At 52.4% G+C, this 24,045-nt stretch overlaps 6 protein-coding genes and 1 pseudogene across 7 annotated transcripts; 2 read left to right on the top strand and 5 right to left on the bottom strand.

Annotated features, from left to right (window-relative positions):
- Positions 1-803: 803 nt before the first annotated feature.
- Positions 804-5,558, bottom strand: HD553DRAFT_273811 (putative Chromodomain helicase; the record flags this gene model as incomplete). The annotated part of the gene is made up of 9 exons (XM_046177836.1): positions 804-927; positions 999-1,214; positions 1,276-1,489; positions 1,551-1,674; positions 1,830-2,246; positions 2,311-2,381; positions 2,444-4,262; positions 4,325-4,912; positions 4,983-5,558. 9 exons carry the CDS (start codon positions 5,556-5,558, stop codon positions 804-806), a joined length of 4,149 nt encoding a protein of 1,382 aa, XP_046035377.1.
- Positions 5,559-7,296: 1,738 nt separating this feature from the next.
- HD553DRAFT_313799 (uncharacterized protein) lies at positions 7,297-8,889 on the bottom strand. The gene is made up of 5 exons (XM_046180270.1): positions 8,733-8,889; positions 8,356-8,647; positions 8,040-8,271; positions 7,857-7,947; positions 7,297-7,789 (listed from the first exon to the last, which is right to left on the bottom strand). Exons 1-5 carry the CDS (start codon positions 8,804-8,806, stop codon positions 7,498-7,500), a joined length of 981 nt encoding a protein of 326 aa, XP_046035376.1. The 5' UTR covers positions 8,807-8,889; the 3' UTR covers positions 7,297-7,497.
- Positions 8,890-9,414: 525 nt separating this feature from the next.
- Positions 9,415-12,854, top strand: HD553DRAFT_336005 (uncharacterized protein; the record flags this gene model as incomplete). Its single annotated transcript, XM_046182219.1, has 7 exons — positions 9,415-10,120; positions 10,151-10,197; positions 10,480-10,536; positions 10,672-11,387; positions 11,604-11,757; positions 11,955-12,159; positions 12,332-12,854. The coding sequence occupies 7 exons, from the start codon at positions 9,415-9,417 to the stop codon at positions 12,556-12,558; spliced, it is 2,112 nt and encodes a 703-aa protein (XP_046035375.1). The 3' UTR covers positions 12,559-12,854.
- HD553DRAFT_t68 lies at positions 12,171-12,258 on the bottom strand (annotated as a pseudogene). The gene has a single exon. The product of its transcript is annotated as a tRNA-OTHER (tRNA).
- An 806-nt stretch (positions 12,855-13,660) lies between the features above and the next one.
- HD553DRAFT_297648 (glycoside hydrolase superfamily) lies at positions 13,661-16,794 on the top strand. The gene is made up of 14 exons (XM_046178554.1): positions 13,661-13,916; positions 14,182-14,219; positions 14,334-14,938; positions 15,007-15,031; positions 15,112-15,128; positions 15,196-15,353; positions 15,452-15,569; positions 15,653-15,816; positions 15,888-15,894; positions 15,975-16,044; positions 16,115-16,178; positions 16,240-16,362; positions 16,444-16,472; positions 16,540-16,794. Exons 1-14 carry the CDS (start codon positions 13,865-13,867, stop codon positions 16,627-16,629), a joined length of 1,560 nt encoding a protein of 519 aa, XP_046035374.1. The 5' UTR covers positions 13,661-13,864; the 3' UTR covers positions 16,630-16,794.
- Positions 16,795-17,105: 311 nt separating this feature from the next.
- Positions 17,106-18,195, bottom strand: HD553DRAFT_60725 (uncharacterized protein). The gene is made up of 2 exons (XM_046184353.1): positions 17,850-18,195; positions 17,106-17,792 (listed from the first exon to the last, which is right to left on the bottom strand). Exons 1-2 carry the CDS (start codon positions 18,103-18,105, stop codon positions 17,458-17,460), a joined length of 591 nt encoding a protein of 196 aa, XP_046035373.1. The 5' UTR covers positions 18,106-18,195; the 3' UTR covers positions 17,106-17,457.
- Positions 18,196-22,042: 3,847 nt separating this feature from the next.
- On the bottom strand, positions 22,043-23,894 carry HD553DRAFT_350948 (putative nucleolar protein family A member 2). The gene is made up of 7 exons (XM_046183576.1): positions 23,659-23,894; positions 23,347-23,517; positions 22,992-23,266; positions 22,850-22,906; positions 22,645-22,768; positions 22,196-22,534; positions 22,043-22,096 (listed from the first exon to the last, which is right to left on the bottom strand). The coding sequence occupies exons 1-6, from the start codon at positions 23,764-23,766 to the stop codon at positions 22,511-22,513; spliced, it is 759 nt and encodes a 252-aa protein (XP_046035372.1). The 5' UTR covers positions 23,767-23,894; the 3' UTR covers positions 22,043-22,096; positions 22,196-22,510.
- Positions 23,895-24,045: the final 151 nt, after the last annotated feature.

Raw genomic sequence — 24,045 nt, 5'->3', positions numbered from 1 at the left:
CGAAATGACCAATCGTTGACGGTGGATCCAACCCCATTTTCGAGATGCCAACTCCGATTCATTGTGGCGAAGACAACGAATGCAAAGGTACAAAGGTACTTCTCGCCACTGCCGCTCGCTTCAATCAAGCCAAAGGACCCTTTGGCGTCTCATGATCCACCTCATCTTGGCGCATTCGAAACCTTGTTTCCCTTGGTGGATACACGCGCGAAACGACGATCCCCCTCCTTTCCATCGAAAGAACTCCGTTTCGGTGAGCCAATCTGAGCAAAGGAGGGCAGTAGAGGCAGAGGAAGAGCACGTTCGTCCGAATCGATAGGCGATGCTCGGACTAGACTTGCCAACAAGGGTGGATTGTAACATATTCTATCGTACAAGCGCGTATTTCCGCAGCTGCTGATCAATGGTAGACAATGCGATGATGATGGGACATCAGGAAGTGTAACGATTGCGCCATCTATTTCGGCTCGTCTTCCATATTGACGTCGGACGCCTCCTTGACTTCAGGAACCTCCTTCTTGACTTCGGAGGCTTCTTTCTTGACTCCAGGGGACAGGTTGGTGGCGAATGCAGTGTATTGAGAGGGGACTTGCGGCTGAGCCGCTGCGACCGCAGAGTAAGGATGATGGATGAGTTTGATCTTCTTGGGAGCGGGACCTTCTTGTGCCGGCTGTTCGGCTTTGACGACAGGTTTGGCCGGTTTCTTCTTCTTCGACGACGTGGCAGCTGTGCTGCTGGCACCAGCGGTTGACCCATTTGCGCCATCGTTCGACGTCTATGGATAAGGGCGTCGAATAAGCACTCTACTTCGGTTTACATTCTGATGATACGAGAAGCGAACTCACGGGAACCACCGTCAGCTTGTTGTAGATGGCTTGCAGTTTGACCCAATCGACATGACCTCTCGGCCAGAAGAAGGCCGCAAAGCTGCAAATCGAATGTTAACGCGATCAGCCCAATGATCGCGGGAAACGGGCTAGCACTGCGACCCAACTCACATCCACAAATGCTTCCGGCACTTCTCCCCGTCCAATCCCTGCTCGGTTTTCTCCTTTGCTACCTGTTCTATCCGATGGCCAATGGCCGATAAACACAGCTTGAGCGCCGCCAGCTTTTCCTCCCGTTGCAAGTGATCCGTCCCCGTCTTCATCTTGCGCAGCTGCGTCTTGACCGGTCTCATCTCCTCTTTGCATTGCTTCTCGTCCATAGAGTCACTGAAAAATGCAAGGGTATCTAATCAGTACTAGAAGGTCAAATTGCGGTCCTCGCACTTACTAGCCATCATCTTCACTTTCAGTCCACGTCGGCGTAGTTCCCCTCGCCTTGGGCGTCCCTTTGGTTGGTTTGGGCTTCGAAGCGATCCTCGGCTTCGAGCTCGATGCGATTGCGTTTGACGGTGTTCCGGAAAATTGTTGCGATACCTCCTTCGCTCGAGATTGCTGCGCCATGTAGATCTCGTAGTTTTCCTCGTACTCTTTCACCACACCACCTGTACGACATGAAATCCATCAGCAGCTGGAGGTAGAACGTGGAACTTGCTTAATACTGACTCAAATAGTCTGCCCGTCGCACCAGATGGATGGCATTCGGAACAGTCTTCTTGCTTGTCTTCTTCTCGGTTGGTTCCGGACTCGTCGCCGCCGGGGCTGCTCCTGGTGTCGCTTCGGACTCTGCCTCACCCGCCGCCTTGGCGGCTTGTTGCTCCTTTCTCTTCTCGGTTTTAGGATCGGCGAGGAAGAACTTGTCTTTCATATCGAAGATCGGGTCCTGGGAGGTGTATGGGAAATGAGCCTTGACCTGAGCTCGGACCGGTGGCCGGCGCTACTTACCGCCTGAATAGCCTCCCAGCTTGCAAAGCCGTGTTTGTAAACACCCGCCAACAGATGAGCGTCATCGACCTGGGTCCATTCGACATGCCAATGAGGAGTAGCCTTGAGCGAATCGTTGGGAATCCGCCATGCACCGATATCCTCTTGGAAAGTGGTGCTCTTCTGAACGTGTTGATGCAGGAAGCGGAGGTTGTGCCAACGGGTGGTCGTGGTTTCCGCGTTGATACCAGAGATCCCTCGGAAGTTGATCAAGATCGCCTTCTGCCTGGCAGCCGAGCTGATGGGTTCCCCATTTCGTGCCATCTCGGCCAGCTGATTCTTGGTCTCCAGAATCTTGTCTTCACATTGCTTTACCAAGTCTTTGCACGCCTCAACGAGCACATCGAAGTCCTTTTCTTTGAGCTTTCCTTCTTCAATCTGTAGCAAAGCCGAACACTGCGATGAGTGGGAGGGGAGCATCACATTGTGTTGTATTACTTACGATCTCCTTCCAGCGAACGGTAATGTCACCCCACTTCTGGATTCCCTTCACCAAGGCACGGATATCGCGATCTGAAACACCGAGATGTACCGGTGAGTATGAGAAGAACTTAATGCAAACCTCGAAAACTCACCTTTCAGCTCCTTCGACTGCTCTTCCTTTGACTTCTTCACGGCCGCCTCCTTCTTTGCCTTCTTGCTCGACGTTGTCGGCTTCGTCGGTTCCTCGTCTTGTTGATGATCCATGCCCTCGTAAGCACCGGGCCCGGGGGCAGCCGTGCGTTTTCGGACTTGCTGCTCCGCTTCCTGAGCTAAACGTTCGCGTTCCTTGTCCTCAGCCTCCAGCTTTTCTCTTTCTGATAGCGGGATGATGTCGTCCCAAGAAAGGTCGTTCTTGACATCTTGGATGGCTGCGAATTGTGAAAGGAAACCTTCACCACCTAAAGATGCTCCGACGGCCTCCGCAGTCGCCTCTGTCTCGTGGTTTTCTGCTTTGCCAAGGATATCGTCAAGATCCATCTGCTCCAGCTTTTGGGCTTGTTGCGTATCATCGGTCTTGTACATGCTTTGAGCTCCAAACTTGAGGATCTCGGAAAGTTCGTCTTTGGAGAACGGTTCATTCGCTTTGGCAGCGACGGGTTTTGCCCCGAACCGCGATCCAGCGGTGTCCATTTGATTGATGATGGCGTACTCGAGGATCATTTTCTGACGAGCCCGCTCCAAAATGTCCTCCTCGATGGTACCCTTTGTGACGAATCGGTAAATGCTGACATGGTTCTTCTGTCCGATTCGGTGCGCACGAGCCATAGCTTGAAGATCGTTCTGGGGGTTGTAGTCGGAATCAAAGATGATGACGGTATCCGCCGTCTCGAGGTTGATACCGAGACCTCCTGCTCGGGTCGAGAGCAGGAAAGCAAAGTCCGGAGAGCCAGGCGAGTTGAAGTGCTCAATCGACTTCTTTCGAATATCGGATGGGACCGTTCCATCTAGACGCTGGAAGATGTATCCCCGGAAGCTCATGTAGTCCGACATGATGTCCAAGAGCCTGACCATCTGGGAAAAGATGAGAACACGGTGGCCATCCGCCTTCAATCGGGTAAGCAGCTTGTCCAGCAAGACCATCTTGCCCGAATTCATCACAATCCCTTTCAAGATGTCTTCCTTGACGTCGCTCGTAGGCTCGGCTCCGTCGAAAAGATAGGGGTGATTCGAAGCCTTCTTCAGCTCCATTGCCACGTTCATCAGGCTGACCTGCTGAGTTCCGCCTTTACTCAGAGCCTGAAAGTTTCTAGACAGGATGTTTCGGTAGTACTGGGCCTGCAGAGGAGAGAGCTCGACTCGCAGGATCTGCTCCGACTTGGTTGGCATCTCCTTGACGACGTCCTTCTTGAGTCGTCGCAACATCAAGGTCGCGAGCTTGCCGTGCAGGTCTCGAATCTTGGCTTCCTGATCCGCGTCGTTCAGCTCAAAGTCGTTGGCCAACGCGAACTTTTCCGGCGAAAGAAAGTGCATCAGGGCAAGCAGCTCCTTGACGTTGTTTTGAAGAGGTGTCCCCGTGATCAGGAGTCTCGAAGCGGTCGAGAAGCTCATCAGCGCTTCGTAAAGTTGAGCTTCGCTATTCTTGAGGCGATGGGCTTCGTCAACTTCAAGCGCTTGCCACTTGATCATGGAAAGATCCGCTCGGTCCTTCAATATGAATTCGTAGGTCGTCAGCAAGACGTTGAAGTTGAGTTTCTTCACGGGACCGAATTCGTGTTGACGGATGATCTCTCGAGAAGGCCCAGAACCCATGTAGCAGATGACGTTCAGGGATGGAGCCCATTTCTTGAACTGCATCTGCCAAGCGGTGATGGTCGAAAGCGGAACGACAACCAGGAATGGACCGTATTGTTTCATCTGATGGTAAAGGTAAGACAGGAACGAAACCGATTGAATGGTTTTCCCGAGACCCATCTGAATAGTATAGGAGGTCGGTCAGTCGCGATTTTGACTCGCTGTGCCTATTTACCACTCACCTCGTCTGCCAAGATACCATTCTGCTCGTTCGCCCATGAATACGCCAGCCAGTTCAACCCGGTCAGCTGGAATTCTTTCAGTTCACCACCCGGTTTCAGATATTCGGGCATCTCCGGTATCTTCTTGTAAGCAGGCCTGCGTCCAGGAGCGTAGACTGCAGACTCCCAGGGTTTGCGACTATTGCGCTGACGGCTATAGTACTCGTCGATTTCCGTTTGGTTCCGCTCCTTGATATCTTGCTCGTTTTCCCATGTCGACTCGTGATACTGCAGGCCAGTCCATTTGCAAAGATATTGCCTCAACCCCGACTTCTTGTCGATTTTTGTAGCCACCACACGTTCGACGTTTCGCCAACTTTCTAGCTCGTCCTTTTTGCGTTCCCGTTCGATGTGGAAGTTCTCCATGTCCTCTCTCGTCGGTTGGTAATCATTGGGTCCGGGATGAAGGATACGCTGCTCGTAGGCAAACGTGGACTTGATGTAGTTGTCTAGTCGCTTGAAACCGCGGTAGTTTTCCGCTTTACAGAATGAATAGAGCTCGTCGGTGTTGTGCAAGTGAGAGAAGAACTTCCACTTGATGTGGAAGCGCTACCAAGAGGGGAGACGTTTCCTTTGAGCAAGTGTGTATCGAGGCAGATGGCCAAAGAGCGGGACCTACGATGTTCTCGAATGGCAAATCGACCGGATCATCCATCCTGCTCTCATCCCTCGACCACCCGAACACTCCCTCGATCTCGTCCGCTTCGGCTCCCTCAAAATCGACATTCGCCTTGGGCCGCACTTCGTCCTCGCCGTCTTCGCTTTCCCCGAGCCCGTAGTCCACCTCCTTTTCGTTGTAGTTGACCTGTTTGCCGGTCCTACTGAACTTGAAGGCTTCCGAATCGGAGCCGTTGGTAAAGACGGACGATACACGCGAGGCGCGCTTGGTCTTGCTGGCTCCAGTGTTTCGTTTTCGATGAACCTTTTTCCCAAAATCTTCATCCTCGGACGCTTCGACCTTGTTGCTCTTGGATTTCCATTGACCAGCAGGCGATTCGGCTGGAAAAGATATAGGCGTTGTGAGCGGACTGGTACAGATGCTCTGATGGCATGTGGGAAATTCACCTTTCGAGCGATTCGGCGAAGCCTTCTTGCTCGACCGTTTCGGAACCGTACTGGCGGTTTTCTTCTTTTTGCTCGTCTTGACTCCGAAATCCTCATCATCGTCGTCGTCATCATCCTCAGGTTCCTCCATATCCGCATCATCTTCTTCCCCGGATGCGTCCATATTGGCGTCATCGTATTCCTCCTCTGGGGCTTCGGCAGCTTCTCCTTCCGAACCGGATGATTCTCCATAACGCTTCTCCTCAGCTCGGCCCTACAATGTCAAGGCAGATGAGCTGATGATCTTCGGTATGTCCAAATCGCTTCTCCTTTACTCACGCTCCGCCGCAAACTCAACATCTGTTCATCGAAGTCCTCCTCACCATCGCTGTCGACCCGCGCGTGCGCCCTCTTCAATCCGGATGCACCTCCATTGCGCTTCACAGGTGCACCCATAGAGACGTCCGAACCCGCATCCTCATCGTCCGTCACACCCTCGGCATCGCTCTCCTCATCGCCTTCACCATCTGCGTCATCGTCGGCTTGCCCATCGGCATCAGCATCGGGGTCGGTCAAGTCGTCCGAATCGCTCTCATCCGACTTGGACTTGAACCCGTTTGCACCGTTCGCTACGAAGATGGTCTTCCCGCCGAGCTGCGGATGAGGCGGTGCTACCGGAGTGGAGGAACCGGGACCCGCAGTGGTCACCGCATGGGAGACAGGTTGATGTTGGTAGACTGCCGATCCGTTGGCTATATATGATGACGGTCGAGAAGAAGAAAGCAGCATAAATCGAGTGAGTAATTTGACGGTTGATTTCCGGGTTTCAAGCGCAAAAGATATTGCGAGCTCAATATGCCCTTGAAGCAGTCTATTTTACTGTTCGACCTCGAGCTCCTCTTCGTCATCACGATCTCCCTTGTTTATCGTTCTCTAGACAGAGTACTGCCTCATAAAGGCTATACCGGCTCTGACCGTATCTCAAGCTACTCACGGTTACCGATCCCATCACTCATATTTCTTGACTCTTGCTCTCTTTCCTGCTCGACAGCCTTTTGCTATACCTCCGGGTCACGGCAGACTGAATCTCAGATCCTGCTTGCTAGGCTTCGAACAAGAACTCCACTTTGCTTGGTAGCCAACCTGCTTGGCTACACGTTGCCCAGACCTGTCAAATCAGACCAGATAACCCGATTGCTGATATCAGCTTCACATCCATCTGGTCATCACACCGTGCGAACATCATGGTCGTCCGGTCCACAAAGGGATCGCAACCTGGACTCACCTTGATCCTCCTCGGAAGCAGCGACGTCGTATAAAAGTGCCCTTCCTCTCCTTCCCGATGATATAGTCCGAATCCTCTATGTACAGACCAAGACCCAGCTCGACCCGCCTGAGAACGTCGACGGAACAGCCACGAAGCTATTTGCAGACAGGGCTTGTCGACCCTCTTCCTGCTAGCCTTCCTCTTAATGTGGTCTGGACGGCGAAGCAGGTCCTTTTCGTTGTTGTCGTCAACACACCAACACGGATCGTTGAATCGAAGGTCGTCGAATCGTCAGAAGTCTAGTTGTCAATTCTATGGTAGATCAAGGTTGATCTCATGTAATAACATATGTTGTACAACCAGCACTCGATTTGCAACACGACCATCGACCTCGTCCTCATCATCACCCACACCGCCATCGTCGTCGTCGTCGTCCCTTCCCACGCCGCCGACGGGACCCGCGTTTGCGCCGTTGCCCAACCAAATTTCCCCATCCGCCAGCTTCAACGCGTCCTTCAAACGACGGACGTCTGCAAGAGCAGGCTTGCTGCGAGAATCGGGCAACGGCAATTCCACAGGTACTCGAAGGTGCGCCATGATGTCCACAGAAATCCGTGTACTAGCTAGTCGATTATATCATATATGTGTCAAGAACACAAGTACAGGTCCTAACAAACGATTCAACATTTTGCTACAGCTCGCCGATCGCTCGTCCACTCGGTCAACCTCGACCGAGGTCCTCGTTACGTAATTGCTTCCGAGGCCATCCAAACCGGACCCTTTCCTAAACCCCATCAACACCTTGTACTTCTCCTTGCCTCGTTTAGATCTTGGCTCCGGGCAAGGAGAACAAGACCGGCACCTTCCTCTTGTACTCTTCCCAACTTCCTGGTCCCTTGTCCTGTCCCCACTTTTTCTCTGCGGATTCCTCCAACAAGGGCACCCCACTGCCGTAGTTGAGCAAGAGGTACTCGAAGACAGGCGGGACAACGGCGAGGTAAGGGAAGTAGCCGGGGAGACGGGAGGTAAGGGGGATGGAAGAGGATGCGTTGGAAAGGAGAGTAGGAAGGGCAATGAGAGGGAGACCGGCCCAGAGGATGATCTCTCCAGCGTAGCTGTAAACGCGAAGCGGTCTTGTTAGCTACCTCTGAGCGGGAACGAACGATGTCACGGAATGCTCACTTGGGATGTCGACTCCAGCTCCAGACTCCGTCCTTGATGAATTTCTCGTCGTGTTTCTTGTCGTCCTTGGCAGCCCTCCAAGCGGATTTCTCTGTTGAGATCAACACCCCACAGGACCGACTCTGATCAGCATCACCATCTCTTCGTCTCCACAACTTGACGCCTAGTTGCGATTCGACTCACGTCGATCAGCAACCACCTCCAGAGTCAACCCTCCAACCCAAACACCCAAACCGAGCAAGTCCAGAGGGGTCCCGAACTTCGGATGTCTAGCAGCGGGGATCGAGTTCAACATCCACAGAGGAAGACCTGAACAGAGGATCCAGGTTGCTTGACCGAACCAGGCTCCGGCAAACTTGAACGGGTTGGTCTTGATCGTGTCGAAGCGCGAGTCGTGGCCGGCCTTGGTGATCCTCTGCAGATTCCAGATCAATCGATGCAAAGGGCAAGATTTGATAAGCATACTCTGAGAGAGATCGAGATGCGAGCTTGAACTTGCCTGGATGAGGAACGACCCGAGTCGTCCGGCCCAGAGGATCACCATTCCCCCGACCACCATCTGCCTTACACTGAGCACCTTGGCCGGGTTCCACATCTCGCTCGTCAAGCCCTCTGCTATCCTCCCGCTAGTCAGTCCGAACGTCTTGACATTGTTCAGCATCAGCCTGAAGTTGGGGTAAAAGGAGGAGACGATGGCGGTAGAGATGAAGCCGACGGAACCGGCGAGATCGTAGAACCTCTCGGTCTGAAGGGGAATGGCCACCGAGGCGAAAGCGGCCTGGACGAGATAGCTGTAAAAGGGTCATGTTTACCAAGATTGTTAGCTCGTCGGTTTGTCTCTGGCTGACCGGTCTTGTTGCGTGAACGATCACTCACTTGAAGGTGATGATTCCACCGAGCCGGGAAGCGATCTCGGTCGGGACGCTGTTTAACGAGCTGAAAATGGCCATGATGGGAGAAGGTGTACGATTTCGATAATGTCACTTAACGAGGATGTCCAGGATCGACCTCGAGGACGATTAAAGAGGTCAATGTACCAATGTCCACGTCCCTTAAGTACCATCTTAGGAGGTCAGGTCAGGGCGACGACGACGACGACGATGCCCGGCACGGCCAAGGGCGAGAGGGTCAGTCACTTGGACGATCGTCGGATCGAATCGGATGACGTAAGAGGCGCACGCGGGGACGGGCATAACGGCGGACACACGCTCAGGGTGCGTGAACATCTGAAACCCCAAATCCCGCTATGGATGCTCAACGCAAATCAGGCACCACTAATGCCACTAACTATTACACCACTACTAGTTACTAGCTACTAATTACTAACGAGTGAGGAGCGACGCTGCTCTATATCGTTTGCTTCTTGATCCTACACGCTGCAGCTCCCATGACCGAGAAGACGAGAGTATCATGAAAGGAAGTCGACCTGGAAGTGATTCTTGACGCATCAGCATGTCGCCGTAATAAAGAAAGGTCTATATAAGCCGAGCAACTCCAAGTTGAATTGACCTGCCCGAGTCTTTCCTCATACGACATCCTTTCGATATGCGCACGCCTCATGTATGACCTGGATCCAACTGCTGACTTGGACACAATATCCGACATGTATCAACCAGAATCGGACCATGTTGAAATTCATAACGATGGCAATCAGAGCTTCGGACAAACGGATCCCCTCGCCCCAAGTCTCGTAGGAAATCAGTGGGATCGGTACAGCTTTCATCAGAACTTGCCTGACGCTACAATCAACTATCCACTCGACCCTTGTTTCTATTCGCCATGCCTGCCGGGAAACGATAGTCTTTATCTACCCTGCGCTATCGATTACCAGAACGATCCAGGACATTACCACGACGTTGGACTCCCCTCAACAACTGGCGATCCAAGCTATATTGGATTAGATTCAGGAAACAGTTTCGACCTTGCTACGAATGCGCTTCACAGGGGCGCTTCCTACAGTCAGCAGAATGATGGCCAGCTACGAACAGTCACCTCATTTGGTCAGGGACTCGCGAGCAAAGTCACTCACGCACCGCTCGATCTTGACACCAGTGCTCCCAAGCAAAAGATAGTCGGATGGTCTGATATGGATACGCGTTCCAAAAGCAGGCTTTGCCGTTGGTATGAAATGTTGGACATAGCGATAGGATCAAAGGACGATTTGCGTATCCGACAGGACATGTGGAATACTGTGCATCAGGGGAAGATCGACTACGTCGTATACGGGAGCCCTCAAGAGGAAATCCCCTGCAGGCGTTGTAACTGTAAGATAATTACCAAGGGAGAATGTGCAGCGATTCTTATCCAACCAAATGGCACTGGACGTGGATCATGGGATACGGTGAAATGCTATAGATGTATAAACCGGGCTAATTCGAAGACTCGCAAGATGAAACAAAAGAGAAGGGCGGAAGAGGATCAAGATGAGCACTTGGAGAGGGATGACCAAGATAATGGAGTAGAATCAGAAAACAACGCTTAGTTATGTAACTAGCTTCAGAAAATTGCCATGTACATATTCGCAGAGATGTCACATGGATAATTCGATGTGCGAGCTATGACAACACCGTCCAGTTATCGATGCAGGCTGACCTATCTACTCGAACTCTGTCATGGTGAACAGTGTGTTGTCGTTCGATCGCTGTTGTTCAGTCAGTCCGCCCGAGCATGGGTTCGTCAGGTGAAGGGTATCGCCTTGATCGACAAAGGACTCGAGTTGATTGCTTTTTGTTTAACGATAAGGGTCAAGTTCGGGTGAGACAACCTCGCTAGCTTCTCGCTCGCAAGAGGCCGATGATCATCGTTTGAATGAAAGGAAGACGACCTTCCTCTCGCGCTGCCTGGAGGCGAGGGGGATGGTGGAATATATCAACCAATGGCTTGCGGTCTCGGAACCCCCGTATCTATTATTTTACTCTGTCACAAAATCCCGGAAGCACCCATACTGTTCAACTCGATCGCTTCTATGCGCGATTCCGATATCGACCCAAGACTGCTAGCTGATTATTGCCCTCCAAGTTCGTTTCCCGATGAAACCACCCATCGCGACAATACGTCAACTAGTACAGGAGATCTTTTAGATTCATCTAATATCTTGGCATTACATGATTATGTCCAGGACAAGTCGATTGCTCCCGTTTGGTTGGTGAACGACCTCAGCCATGACAGTCACGACAGATCTCAGGAAGCACCAGAAATCTTTGAAGACACTGAACTGACCGTGCCATCCGAAGCGGAGCCTCAGATTAGCGTTGCCAAGTCAAAGATGCTGCGATGGGATGCGATGGACGAAAGGTCGGAGGGACGGGTCGAGAAGTTATACCGGAAGAAGCGCATTCGAAAGGGGAGCATAGATGATCAGCGGCTCCGCGAAGATCTGTTGAGCGCCGTCGCAATTGAAGCGGCGGGTTGGGTCGAGTGGAAAGGCGAAAAAGTGTACTTCAAGCGCTGTATCACTGCAAAGAAGAGTGGCGGATTATGCGGGGCGATCGTTGTGATGCCTGGTTCACAACAGAATCGCAAAACGACGTGGTACAATGTGGGCTGCCGAGATTGTCAAAGACGAAAAAGTTCGGGCAAGAGAAACCTCATGCTTAGAGAAAAGCTGGCGGAGAAGAAGGGAAAGTCCTAGTAACTGTTGGACCTGAGGGATCAAGCAGATACAGACGACCGCCCGGGAGAAGCACCGAGAGAGGAGGTCCGGTATGTACACTCGCTGTATCCTGGACCATCTTTTTGTACACGTAGGATATACTTGGATCGGGTGGACGGAACTTGTTCAGCAAGTGATAGATGGATCATCTACAATCGCAACGACTCGTTCTTGACAGCCAATCTCAATCGCTTTGATTGGCTTCGCCTCACACCGCCGGGCGCGTTCGCGCGCTTCGTGGTCGAAAAGGTGCGCGAGTATAGGGAGGGGGCGCAAGAAGGAAATTAGAGACTGCTTACTGCGGGCCTCTATATTTTCACCGTCTTTCATGGTGTGCCAGCTGTCGCAGTAGGTCTTTCATCTAAGCGCAGGTGTTAAGCTGGTCAGACGCGCCTAAGTCGGAACATGCACCCCTTTCACTTCTTGTTTGTCGCACTTGTAACAAGGTGACTTCAAGCGCACCGCAATGGGTGGATACGACTTCAGATCTTCATAGCTTCACAGTATCAGGCATACCATGTGGAACGGGAGCCCGAATGAATCCGTCCCGCTCGATCCTTATCACTTCTTCGCGCAAACTTCGATTTTCGCGTCAAAGTTCGGTTTCCTTGTTTCTCATCGGTTTCACAACGTTGGGGATGCGCAAAGAAGGTAAAAAGAAAAGCCGCCTGTCGGATTTGAACCGACGACCCGCTCCAGGCACGGCAAATTAACCGGAAAGAGCTCATCTAACGACTGATATAAGGCGGCCGCGATTGCCGAATTTTTCCGTTTTGATTCTATGAAGTTGATATCGTATACAACGCCGTGACTTCGTCCGCAGGTAAGCGTCTCTTTACCTACATCGTTAAACACACTCCGATACGATCAGTTTGTTTCGTCTGGTGGCGAGCTCACTGCGTCACCACTGGCTTAAAATCTCCTGTAGCGCCTTCGATGCGTGTATATTGCTCGACCTTTCGCTGCAAGCCAGGTTCAGCTCAGAACGACCGACGATCTTCATTAGGTGTTCTTCGGTGCATGGTGAAACCCGAGGATGCAGCTTTCTGATCACTGCCTTGCCTCCCATACTCAATCATGCGCTGGGTTCTTCATGTCTGGCCGGGTGCGGTCGAACAAAATTGTGTTGTGCGCCCGTCCCGATCGGCGAGAGGCGACTGCTGATAATTCTAGCCGAATGTTCCGAAGTCCGGTTCGAATGAGACTGGCAGTACCGTAGCGAGTCGTACTTTCTAGACGGGTACACTCGAAAGCTTCATACGTTGCGAGAGCGATGTCCAGCTGCTGTGTATCGTTTGATCCAACGTGCCAGTCGTCAGACGGCTAGGATAGGCAGACAGTGCAGAAAACCCGGGCTGAAAATCGAAGCGAAGCGAGGCCTCAACCCAAGGGCGACGCGCACGCTAGACAGAAGAGATCATGCCGGACGCGGAGCCGCTGACCTCTGCTTTGTCGGAGAAGAGGGAATGGTGATCGTACATACCAGACTGTGGGCCACATCCATGATCAAATGCCGGATGAGAAGGTATATCATAAGGTATACAAGATCTGTCGAGAAGATCCGATCAAACGAACGTGTGTGGTTGATGTCAGTTCGTGCTCGTGCCTCTTCGTCAGCCCGCAAAGCGTTCAGTGTGGCAGAAACGACGATATGGTCACTTCGATTTGGATCGTAAGGACAACTTCTAGGTTCTCATCATATATCTGATCGACCAGGTTGGTACATATACTATACTCGCGGTATCCCTTCCAATCAACTTGGCTCAAACTCACTCGCTCGAGCTTTGAAAGGTAGAATGTCATTCAACCCAAAAGTCGAAACGATAAGCCTCCGGGATTTGTTTCCGGCGTTAGCGTTGCACAGCTTTCTTGTTGCGAGTGGCGGGGCCAAGAGCGATCGAGCACAGCACAATCGTACGATTAGCACGGCGGGTACAGAGAGGGGATGTAGAGGCGAGGCAAGGCGCAAGGCAGCTTCATAGATTCATAGATGCCTTATCGGTCGGCTGGGTAGGTGAGGGGAGACGGGCTGGCCTTGAAACGGGGTTTGTTGACAATTCGTGGTGGAACTTGATGAGTGATGAGGGTGGAGGTCGTTCCGCATGCCGCACCGATGATGATCTTTGGCCAAGAGACTTTTAAATCAGATGGGACAAATTGTCCAACATGTCCAACTCGTATACTTCCCTTCATGCCCTCGCCATCGCCCAGCCCTTTCCAGGAGTAACGATTGAATACCTGTTCACCTGATCAGACACCGCCTCCGCAGCTTCTTGACCTAGCCCTTGCCTACAGGAGTAGTATAACTGTCGCACCTCGATCAACCACCTCGATCAACCATCATCAGCATCGAACCATGTCTTACAACTACAGCACACCCTACTCTTCAATACCACCTGAGCGACACGGTAAGTCTGCCCTCGGTTGAGTGTCTACTCTGCGCAGTCCGGCCGACTTCGTAAGGGGAAAGGACAGGGGTATCCCTAAGTTGAAAGTCGTCGAGGGGAAACACCGACAAAGGACGTTCGTTGTCCCCATAGAAGAGGGATCGACCTCGATCGCGAATCTCTCCGATAGCTCCGACAGGAAACATGAAATAAGAGATCCTAGCTGAATCATGAATTATCATTCTTACTTCACTCTTTGGCCGGCCACCTACAATTGCAATTATAGAGCTCAACGATTTCTACGATAGTTCTTCTGTACCAGCTGTGAGTCCCTCCCGCTCTTCCCCGGCTACGACCAGTGCTCAATCCACCCTTCGTATCTCCAATGTCAACTAAACCGCCTCTTCATTTCAATTTTGATCTGCATCCCCCTCGCAGCCTCACCGACTGTCCCAAAATTTAACCCCAAGTCAATCATACACCGACATTCCTAATCAATACGGCTACATGTCCGGCCCAGACCCAACGACCCAGCTCAACCGTCCTTCCATCTCGGGGGACGGTAATTATCGAGACTCGTACGCTTCTTCGTTCGATAAAGAAGCCCACGTGGGTGGGGGCGGGTATGGATATGCAGCTGGAGCTGGAGGTGCGGCAGGAGCAGGAGCAGCCTATGGAGCCGCAACAGCAGGCGGTGGTGGTGCCGGGGGTCTGGGGTATGCGCACTACGACCCACAAGGCCGATCCGGTGCCAGGTTCGCCGCTCGGCAAGAACAAGGTGCGACCCTAGGCGGTACCGGCGCTGCATCAGGGGGGTATGCAGCTGCTGCGGGTGGAACGGGGGGTAGCAAGAAGAAATGGTGGATCATCGGAGGGATCGTATTAGCCATAGCTGCGATCGTAGCTATCGCCGTCGGGGTCATCGTAGGGCGAAACGGTGGCGGGAGCGGGAGTAGCAGTAACAAGTCGGCAGAGGATGGGTCGGCGGATGTTGGGGATGATCCGAGCGTGTTCGAAAAGGATTCGAGGTTACACAACAGTTTGTGAGTGCGACTGTACGTCAGCAGTACGTCTTAGGATAAGGGTTGACAGATTGACGGGGTTGCTTTAGCTGGGCTTTTGCTTATACGCCGCAGGTAAGCCGTCAAAGTCTCATGTTTTAACGGAACGACGGTGCCTGAATTGCTGATTCCTAATCTGACACTTCGCACGCCAGAACGTACAATACGGAACGCGAGTCTATCTATCACTTCACCAGACAGACCATTCCACGGCTGATACGCTTCTGTGTTCCTATCAGTTGCGGAGCGACCCAAGCCAACGTCACACGGGACGTGCAGATCCTCTCCCAGTTGACCACCCGGATCCGACTGTATGGAGCCAATTGTAACCAGACTGCCATGGTCCTCCAGGCGATTCAGGATACCAAGGTCGATCTGAGCGTCTATGTCGCCATCTGTGAGTGGTCCAAATGACCCGTCTCACCGTAGATAACGGTTGGAGGATAACGCTTGGTGTTGGCTCTGATTTCGATGCTAATGTTCGCTTTTCTATAGACGTTGATTCGAATCAGGACGCCTTCGACAGCCAATTGGAGGCTATCGAGGATGCATTGAAGACGTATGGCGCCGACCACGTACTCGGCGTGACTGTAGGAAACGAATACATCCTCTTGTAAGCCAGTCACGCTGCCCCGTCACTTTGCTTCAGCAGGGGTACTTGAGCAGATTCTAATCCGTCAAGATCGATTTTGCTAGTAACGGAGCAGCGGGAATTCCCAAGATCGTCAACGACGTAGCGACCGTGCGAGCCCGGATCGATGCGCTGGGATTGAGCAAGACTTTGCCTCATGGGACGAGTGACGCTGGAAGCGTCTTTACGCAGGCTTTGGCCGAGGGGATCGATTATTTCCATGCTAACGGTAAGATAACGATATTAGTCGACCCTGGGCGTAGGATTTCGATGCTGATTCGTGATTCAATTCGTCGATAGTGCATCCGTGAGTTTCTCAGCCGGATGAGCTCGGAAAGTTTGCCTTGATCAACATCCTCGCTGATCCCGGTTATATCGTATCTACAGATGGTTCGGAAACTTGTCTATTGCAGACGCCGCTACGTGGACATGGGACTTTTACCAGACCAATGATGTAGTAGGTCTGGCTGTCTACTCCATGCCTGGTGAACCACGGAATAGAGCTAATGACATGGGTATCTGCACAGGCTGTCGCAGAATCGGCATCGAACAAACCTGACACTGCAATTGCTGAGACGGGTTGGCCAACCGGTAAGCGTGAGACAGTGAAGTCCTGTGAAGGACCGAGCTGACCGAACGATTCCACTGACAGGTTCCGACTGGGCAAACACCTCGAGCAATGGAGGTGGTGCCGAAGCTAGCGCTGCCAACTTACAGACCTTCTTGGACACTTTTGTCTGCCAAGCCAACGCCAACGGGACCCACTACTTTTTCTGTGAGTCGATGCGTCCGTCATCAGTCGACGAATTCGAAGGCTCACGCAGCATCTGCTTGTATGCGGTTATCGACCTGCTAGTCGAGGCGTTTGACGAACCTTGGAAGAGGGTCAGTCTGAAGTCTTGCAGCTATTTCAATCAGGCACATTCACTTACCTAATGCTATCTCACAACAGGTATTTGGTGGAGTCGAGCCTCATTGGGGGGTCTTTGATGAGCATAGGAATCTCAAGGATCTGACCTTGCCGACGTGTAGCCATGATTGAGCTCGATAATTCGAACTACTGTATAATAACAGCTATACCACGGACAATGCCCCTTACTCATCGAGGTTTGATTCATGATTGGCGTAGACATTGCCATCTTCGAAGGCCCTCAATGATATTCTTACACCTCTCGGATGTGTCCCGTCTTTTTATACATTTGTTGGCGCTTGTCGGAATCGCCGGAATTATGCGGTGCATGTTCTGAGACCGATCCATAGCAATCATGCTCAGATGAACGCCGCAAACCCTGCCTGAGTTAAGCAATGGGTGATCAGGTAGGTTCGCTTGCGTTCTTAATTCAAGTTTGGAATCAACAAGCCATATGGTCAAAGAAGGTTGGAATGTGACATTCATATTTTACTATGGCATCGCCTGCTGTTTCTCTACCCTTGTAGTTGAGGTTGACATCAAATACCAAAAAGCCCATTCGAGAAGAAAGGGCTACCTTTACTCATCATTCCGCAGAGTGAAATCATGACGAGAAGAAAATATATCAGGGTTTTCATGAGGGCAGTATACACACTGTTGAAGTGTTTTATTTGCCGCCTCATCTTGAAGCGATCCATCTCAACATTCGCTGACGATTCGCTCTCGTTCCGAGTCTCCCTGCACTCGCAATGCATCCTGCTGACAGGTCTGAGCGCAAAGACCAAAGGATTGCTGGAATAACGCTGCAAACGTGGATGATATGACTAGAAGGATGTGTGGTAGATCCGATTACAAACGATCGTCGTGTAATTCGTCACATCATGCTAATATGGTTGTTTACAGGAGGTCGTGTCTGGGTATATGGTCGTTATCGATGCTGACTTTGATATCGATACGTCTTTAATTTCGCCTCTGATTGGCGAGTGACGCTAAAGCCTTAGTCTTGAGCCCCTCGACGACCTTGTCGGACAGCGAGATCTTTGCCATCACTTTGACGAGGCTTTCTGGGCTGACGAGCTCATCTGCACTGGGTTGCAGAAGAAGTCGCAGAATGTCTTCCTTGCTCTCTGCGGAGATCAGTCGTTTCGACATGACAAGCAAGATGGCGAGGGCAGCGCGAAGCAATAGAAGTGGTCCTTCAAGGATGAGAAGGTCCATAAGCCGCAATACGGTTGGAAACGGTAGCGCCGAGGCAAAGATAGATGGGAGCCAGGATACCAATAGGGCACCATACGCTGCGTCGCCACGTTGTCAGCCTGTGCCCGGATGAAGCTCCTTCACTCGCCACTTACAGGCCGAATCGAAACCCTTTCTCGACAGGTCGGCGTGAAGTTGCTGATCTTGCTGTGCCAAGAGTTGGGGTAAAACAACAGATGTGACGCGAATGGCGATGGGTTTGAGATCTCCTGCCAGTCGGTCCATCAGAGATTCGTACAGCCAATACGCTTGCTCCGTGTCAAACGCTTGACTAGCAAAGATGGCGGCTATCCAGGTGGTATCAAAGGCCAGGCTAGTCTTTGGATGCCGGCAGGCGTAAACATGAGACATCTCCTGAATGGGAAAGGTCCCGTTGATGACAGCACGGTGAGTGCCAAATTGCCTGGGTATAGGTTGCGCATCAGCAGGAGATCGAGTTCTCTTGATCCACCAAAACTCACTTGAACAATGGTAGGTCTTGGTCCTTCCTGACCGGCACGACCACCTGGTCTGCGATCGCTCGATAGGTGGCGGGCCCTCCACGAGTTGCGGCAGACGAGGGCTGTAACCAATTCCAAACGCGACATCGCAGTGACGGAGGGACGTTTTGCTCCCACATGATCTTGCGAATCTTCTTGACGGAACCGGAATTCAATGGCTTCGTAATGATAGCGAGCTATGGGCGAGAGTGCGTGTTTAGTATATGAAGCTCGGATGCCAGTCACCTGCCAACCCGCTTACGATATTCTGCTCCACCTTGGCGGTGAGTTTGGGATCCGCTCGCTGTGTAGCATAGATCGCTGGAACCGGGCTATTACCAATAAACCCCCACTCGTCCGTCTCCTCCGCTTGTACTTGCTGCCAGTTCCGGTTGTCAGTCTCGTTGTTCATGGTAAACTGCGTATCGTTGTATCGTTCCGTTTTGAAATAGTCTTTACTGGATATGGGGGATGCCTCTGGGAGGCTCCCGGCAACGGAGAGCTTCGACCTGCCACTCTGGCCTCCGTTTCTCGTGGGTATAGGAAGGGGAAGCGATCCTCGACCAGCGGATGGAGAAGCGCATCTTTCACTCTTGACCCGTGCAAGAGGTACAGGAGGTGGTGCAACGTTCGTATCGACTCGTAACTGGGGCTGCGACCTCTTGAGCGACAGGCTACGCTTCCTCACGGAGTTTCGTATTTGCAACATCGGCGAGATAGTCTCCCGCCCGTTGCTGAACTGTTGCTCATTGTTGGGGATTTCTACATCTACACCGTCGTAAGCCTGCATCATCGATTGAGTAGAAGGACTGTTATGTAGTGGCAACGGTACTTCCATCCTGGTAAAGCTCGTGCCTGGGGCGTCCTTGCTCGTCTTCGGAAAGAAAGGTGTGCTGGGTACAGATGGCAAGCTCTCTCTATCCGTCGCCGACCGGACTTCGGGAGAGGTGACCGCACGATCATGTCGCGGGGATGGAGAGGGCTCTCCGGCATCGCCGATGTAGAACCTGATCGGAACGGGATTACTAGCTTTGCTCAGATCGGCCGACATTTCGCCTCGCAAGGTGAACGCTCGTCGTCTGCGAGCGATAGCTGTAGCCCCGATACTCGTCTCTTCTTGTTTCGGTTCCACCCCGACAGTTTGAGTGTCCTCATCCTTCCGGGCATAGAGCATATGACTTGCCGACAGATCATCGCTCGAAGTCTGAATCTTAGGCGCAATGTCCGATGTGCACTGGGCCGCATAGGCTCGACCAGATATGTGCGGTGTCATAAGCACCGGTTCGGATTCCGAGTTACTAGAGAGGCAGGACAGAAGACTCCCGCTCGTAGATGATGGGTCGGTTCCGAGCGACGAATCCTGGGCCTTTACACCGCCTCCGCGATAGCCTTGTTCTAAGATCCGACTTCGACTCTGCGGAAGTGAGCCAGTACTGTCCGCGGAAGGTGAAGACGTAAAGCTGGGAAAGTCGTTCCCCTCTCCCGAGACAGGATCGTGTGCAGATCTCTGTGGGTGGCTATAACTGAGACTCTGGCTTCGTCTGGCCAACAGCTTCTTGGTATTGACCTGCTCGCCTTTGCGATTTGGTTCATGATCTTGCTCCGATCTCGAGCTTCCTAACTTGCCCCTGTAGTTACTGTATATTTCCGACAAGGTATGGTTGGTGCTCTCCGGTTGCGAAGCAGGTAACAGACACGTATAGACGTTCTCTTGATCCTTGTCAAGTGGTACCGACGTATGCTGCGAAGTTCGGGCTGCTGGTCGCAATGGCACCGGTTGCGACTGGCTGGTTTTCACCTCTTTTGCCATCTCCTGTTTGATCTTGGCAGCTTTGCGTTCACTGTCAATCCGACGCATCGGGGGTCTCGCCGGCGCCATATCCGATGGCGTCGGCGAAGGGGTCGGTGACGGAGTATCCCATCCCTTCTTGGCTTGCAACGAGTTCGAAGGCGCAACGACCAACCTGGCACGTAACTGACTCGCCAACCCGGTACTCGTTGATCTTCCAAACGTCCCCTGAGCTTCCTTGCTGGGGTTCGAGGTCAATGTAACGTCCCTGATCGACTCGCCACTTCCAGACAGGTAAGAGTTGATCGAGCTCATCGAGTTCGATGCTGAGAACGATACGCTTGGGGTCCCTGACGAGCCTATCGTCAACTCTGGTTCATCCAGTTCGATCCTTGACTCCCATTCAGCCCGTCTATCATCATCTTCATCGTCCTCATCATGCGCGAACACGAATCTAGGCGGGATCGACCTTGATTGACTGCTACCGCTCGACGAGGGTTCCAACATCGACTCGTCGTCGTCATCGTTCCTCTCGTCCATACTTGTACCCGCCGGGCTACTTCCCCTTTCCGACCCTGACCACCCGCCCAGGCCCGTATCCAAAGCAAACGGATTAGAAGCGCGAAAAGATCTGTGCGCCTTGAAATCAAATGAGGCGTTTGTCGAAGCCGAAGACGTGCTCGTCGACGATCCCAAAGTCCTTTCCAGCTCGACCTCCGCGCTCTTTGCTGTCGCGAGCGTGTCTGTAGCTGAATGCACCGTCCGTGAGGGGTCCGCTTCGACTGTCTTGACGGTTGGAGTCTCTAGATCGGATCCCGAATCTCGGTCGTTGCGGAGAGTCTCGACATAAACGTCCATCGAGCTCCTGCTCGATGAAACTTCCCATCCCGATTTCATGCTCGAATGGCTCTCATTTCCGAGTTGGCTGTCCGACCGGACAGGGGAAGACAACGACGAAAAGTCCGTACCGCCTCCTATCGAGCTCGCCGTTCCCGGCTGACTGGCTGTGAGGCTGACATGACTTCCTACTTGCAACGCGGAAGGTACAAGGATGGGATGAGGTGTATGTCGAGGATGTTGAGGATGTGCGTGAAAGATGGGAGAAAAGGCTTCGAACGGTGGCGTGACCGAAGAGGCCGTCTGAAATGTGTCCGCCGTAGTGGGAGTATCCGTCCCGGCGACATACGGTCGACCGAGCGGTTGTATGATGGACGGCAGACAAACGGTTTGCGTCGATTCCACTGTAGTCGTCCTCTGCCTCGATGGTCCCGCTTGCTGATTCGAATTTGAAGCTGGGACGTGTTGTTGAGGCGGGACGACGATGACCATAGGACCAGGGTCCGTCTTGCCAGTATCTGACTGCTTTGCCCGCTTGTTGTGTGGTATAAAGACGGGTCGCTTGAGTTGTTTTTGCAAGAAGTCCACATCGGAGTGGTTGAATCGACCGATCACACCCTCGCATGCTCCCTAACGAGTTCAGAGACTGGTCGATTCAGCAGAGCTTAAGCGATCAGACAGCGTTACTACCTGGAAACTCACCAAATAGCTTTGATCTTCCACCAGTACTTTCAGGACAACGATGACTTCGTCTTTCATAAACATCAAGTCGCCCTTGACGGTCGCCAGAACATCATGTCGCCTGTCATGACCCAGAATCGCAAGGCTCAGCAACTCGACAAGCACTAGGCAAAACATCCGTTTTACTAACCCTCGAGCTTTCCCAATCCCTCCCTTTTCGGCAAATCGAGTCCACTTGTTCAAAGTAAGAGCATCCATGATAGAGTCAGGTTGATCCGCGTACTATCGCTGCCGACAGGCCGAAGGTGGAATACGGGTGATGATCGGCGGGAAATGTTGATGCCGATCAATTTATGGTCATGGCTGGTCGCGGGTGGTATGTAGCTGTACGTCGGGCTGGTTTCGCTCGTGGTATACTATATGGCGCTTTCCTAAAGAGCTGCTGAGCTGTTGACAACATGGCGACAAGCGACAAGTGATTTCGAGTTGTATTCGCCTGATTCAACTTTGTTGATGGTCGTCCGTCGTCGTGTGATGCGCTCTCACTCGCTCTCGGCTAGATGCGATTTGTTTACAAAGTGCAAAGCGTGCATGCCGTAAGTTACGGTCAGACCACGTTTCGACCTGTTGCGTTTCAACCTGTTGCAATGCCCACCTTCTTGCCATTCAATCGGCCATACCAGCTTTCCTCAAGACATGGTGGATCTTCAAAACTTCCAGGCCGTCAAGCCTATCTGTCATCCGAGCCTTTCAAGAATCCGATGTCACAGCGTCCTTCGATCCTTAGACAAAGGTCCATCGAGCTCTGTACCTGACTCTGCCTAGCCTGAGAGCGCGTGTGCATATACATACAGTCATTGATATAAAGCGAGCCAAAAACAAATAACAAATGGAGTCAGGTAACTCTCCCCTCCTCCAGCTAATTCAAAAGGCCACGCGGCCTGTCTCCCCGCTCGCACCAACTCCCAACCTAGATTACGATGTTCTGTGCGGGCTGTAGACATACGGACAAGCATTATGATAGAACCGGTCAGCATCCCGTTGCCCCTCTGATGCTGATAGGCTATACCGCCTGAGCTCAGCAGAAGGACGAGATCGACTTACCAACTCCTTGACCTCCTTGATACATTCGTTCAGGGGGGACAACCACTCGTCGATCTCTTCCTGTGTAGGGGCAGGCTTGGGTGCCTCACCGGCTTTCGGGGTGGGTCGTTTACGGGGAGTCGAGCTGGTGTCGGGGACAAATGGGAAAAGATAGAATCAGCACGTTTAGTTGAATGTCGGATTGCGCTCATCGGGTCCAACTCACCAGAGGAGGACGACCGAGGTCGCCCGTTTCGTCCCTGCGGCAGCTCCGAGCTCCTCCCTGTGTGACGAACCAGTACCCCGTATGAGCTCCCAAGCCCACCACTTTCAACCTTTCTTGTCCAAATGCACAGGCGGGGACTCACTTGCTAGTCACCCAAACATATTCCACCCCCTTACACTCCTCGGCCAAAAGCGGCATATGGCTCAAGACGTCCACCGGCGTAATGTTCCCGGCCAGAACCAACAATCCCTGCTCGCCCTTCCTCAGGGCCTTGACGACCTCTTTGACACCTCGACGCAGTTGACGGGCCTTGGAGGATTTCTTGGTGGTTTTGAGGATCTTTTTGTGTAGCTTCTTGGGTGCGAGCGGAGAGGCGATCGGGGTGAGGGTAGGGGGGTTCAGGTCGGCAGTCTCTTCCTATCAATACGAAATCCGTACACATCAGCTCCATCAGAACGCGAAGGACAAGATACGAGCGAAGAGTAGCAGAGACCCACCTCGTCCTTCTCCTTCTTGTCCTTCTTTGCCTTCTTCTTCTCATCCCCAGCTACGGTCACATCGGCCTCGGTGACCGTCGTCACGTTCCCAGCGTCGACGGTCTCGTCACCCTTGGACTTTTTCTCCTTCTTCTCCTTCTTGGCCTTCTTCTTGGCATGTGCGTCTTCGACCTGGTTTGCGTTTGCAGCCAGGGTCCGAGCGAGCAACGAAAGGTCGGTGTGATTTAGACACCGAGCAAGAGTTTCAAGAGAGAGAATTCAAGGGTACATCAGCTGATGCAGCAAGACCAGGTCGTTACCTGAAAGGCTCACATCGGCCTCGACCGCTACGGCACTGGCGGTCCCCTCGGCAGGCGCATCTACCTCCATCGCGACGGCCTCTGACTTTCTTTTCTTCTTGAGGGTGGGGTCCTTGGCCATTTTTGCGAGGTCTATAGAAGTCTAGGTTTGAAAGGTATGTGGGTTGTGGTCTCGGGACGAGAGACTGCACGTTTCGTATGCAGTCAGGGATAATCATTCAAAGTTCGCAAAGCAATGAAAGTTGGGAAGATCCGATGGTTTTGGATAACGGAGATGAATAAACCAGACAGTGTCCGCGGGCAGGTTTGTGGTCTCCACCTTAAAATGACGCTTAGGCCTGCCTCGTGCTTTTCCCACGCTACACAAGAGGAAACAGCTTTGACGCGTCGACGCGTTTCA

Source organism: Filobasidium floriforme (assembly GCF_021052385.1).
Source record: "Filobasidium floriforme strain CBS 6241 chromosome Unknown HD553scaffold_15, whole genome shotgun sequence".
Taxonomy (NCBI): domain Eukaryota; kingdom Fungi; phylum Basidiomycota; class Tremellomycetes; order Filobasidiales; family Filobasidiaceae; genus Filobasidium; species Filobasidium floriforme.
Note: the sequence above shows the minus strand (reverse complement) of the source record. Positions and strands in the feature narration are given on the sequence as shown.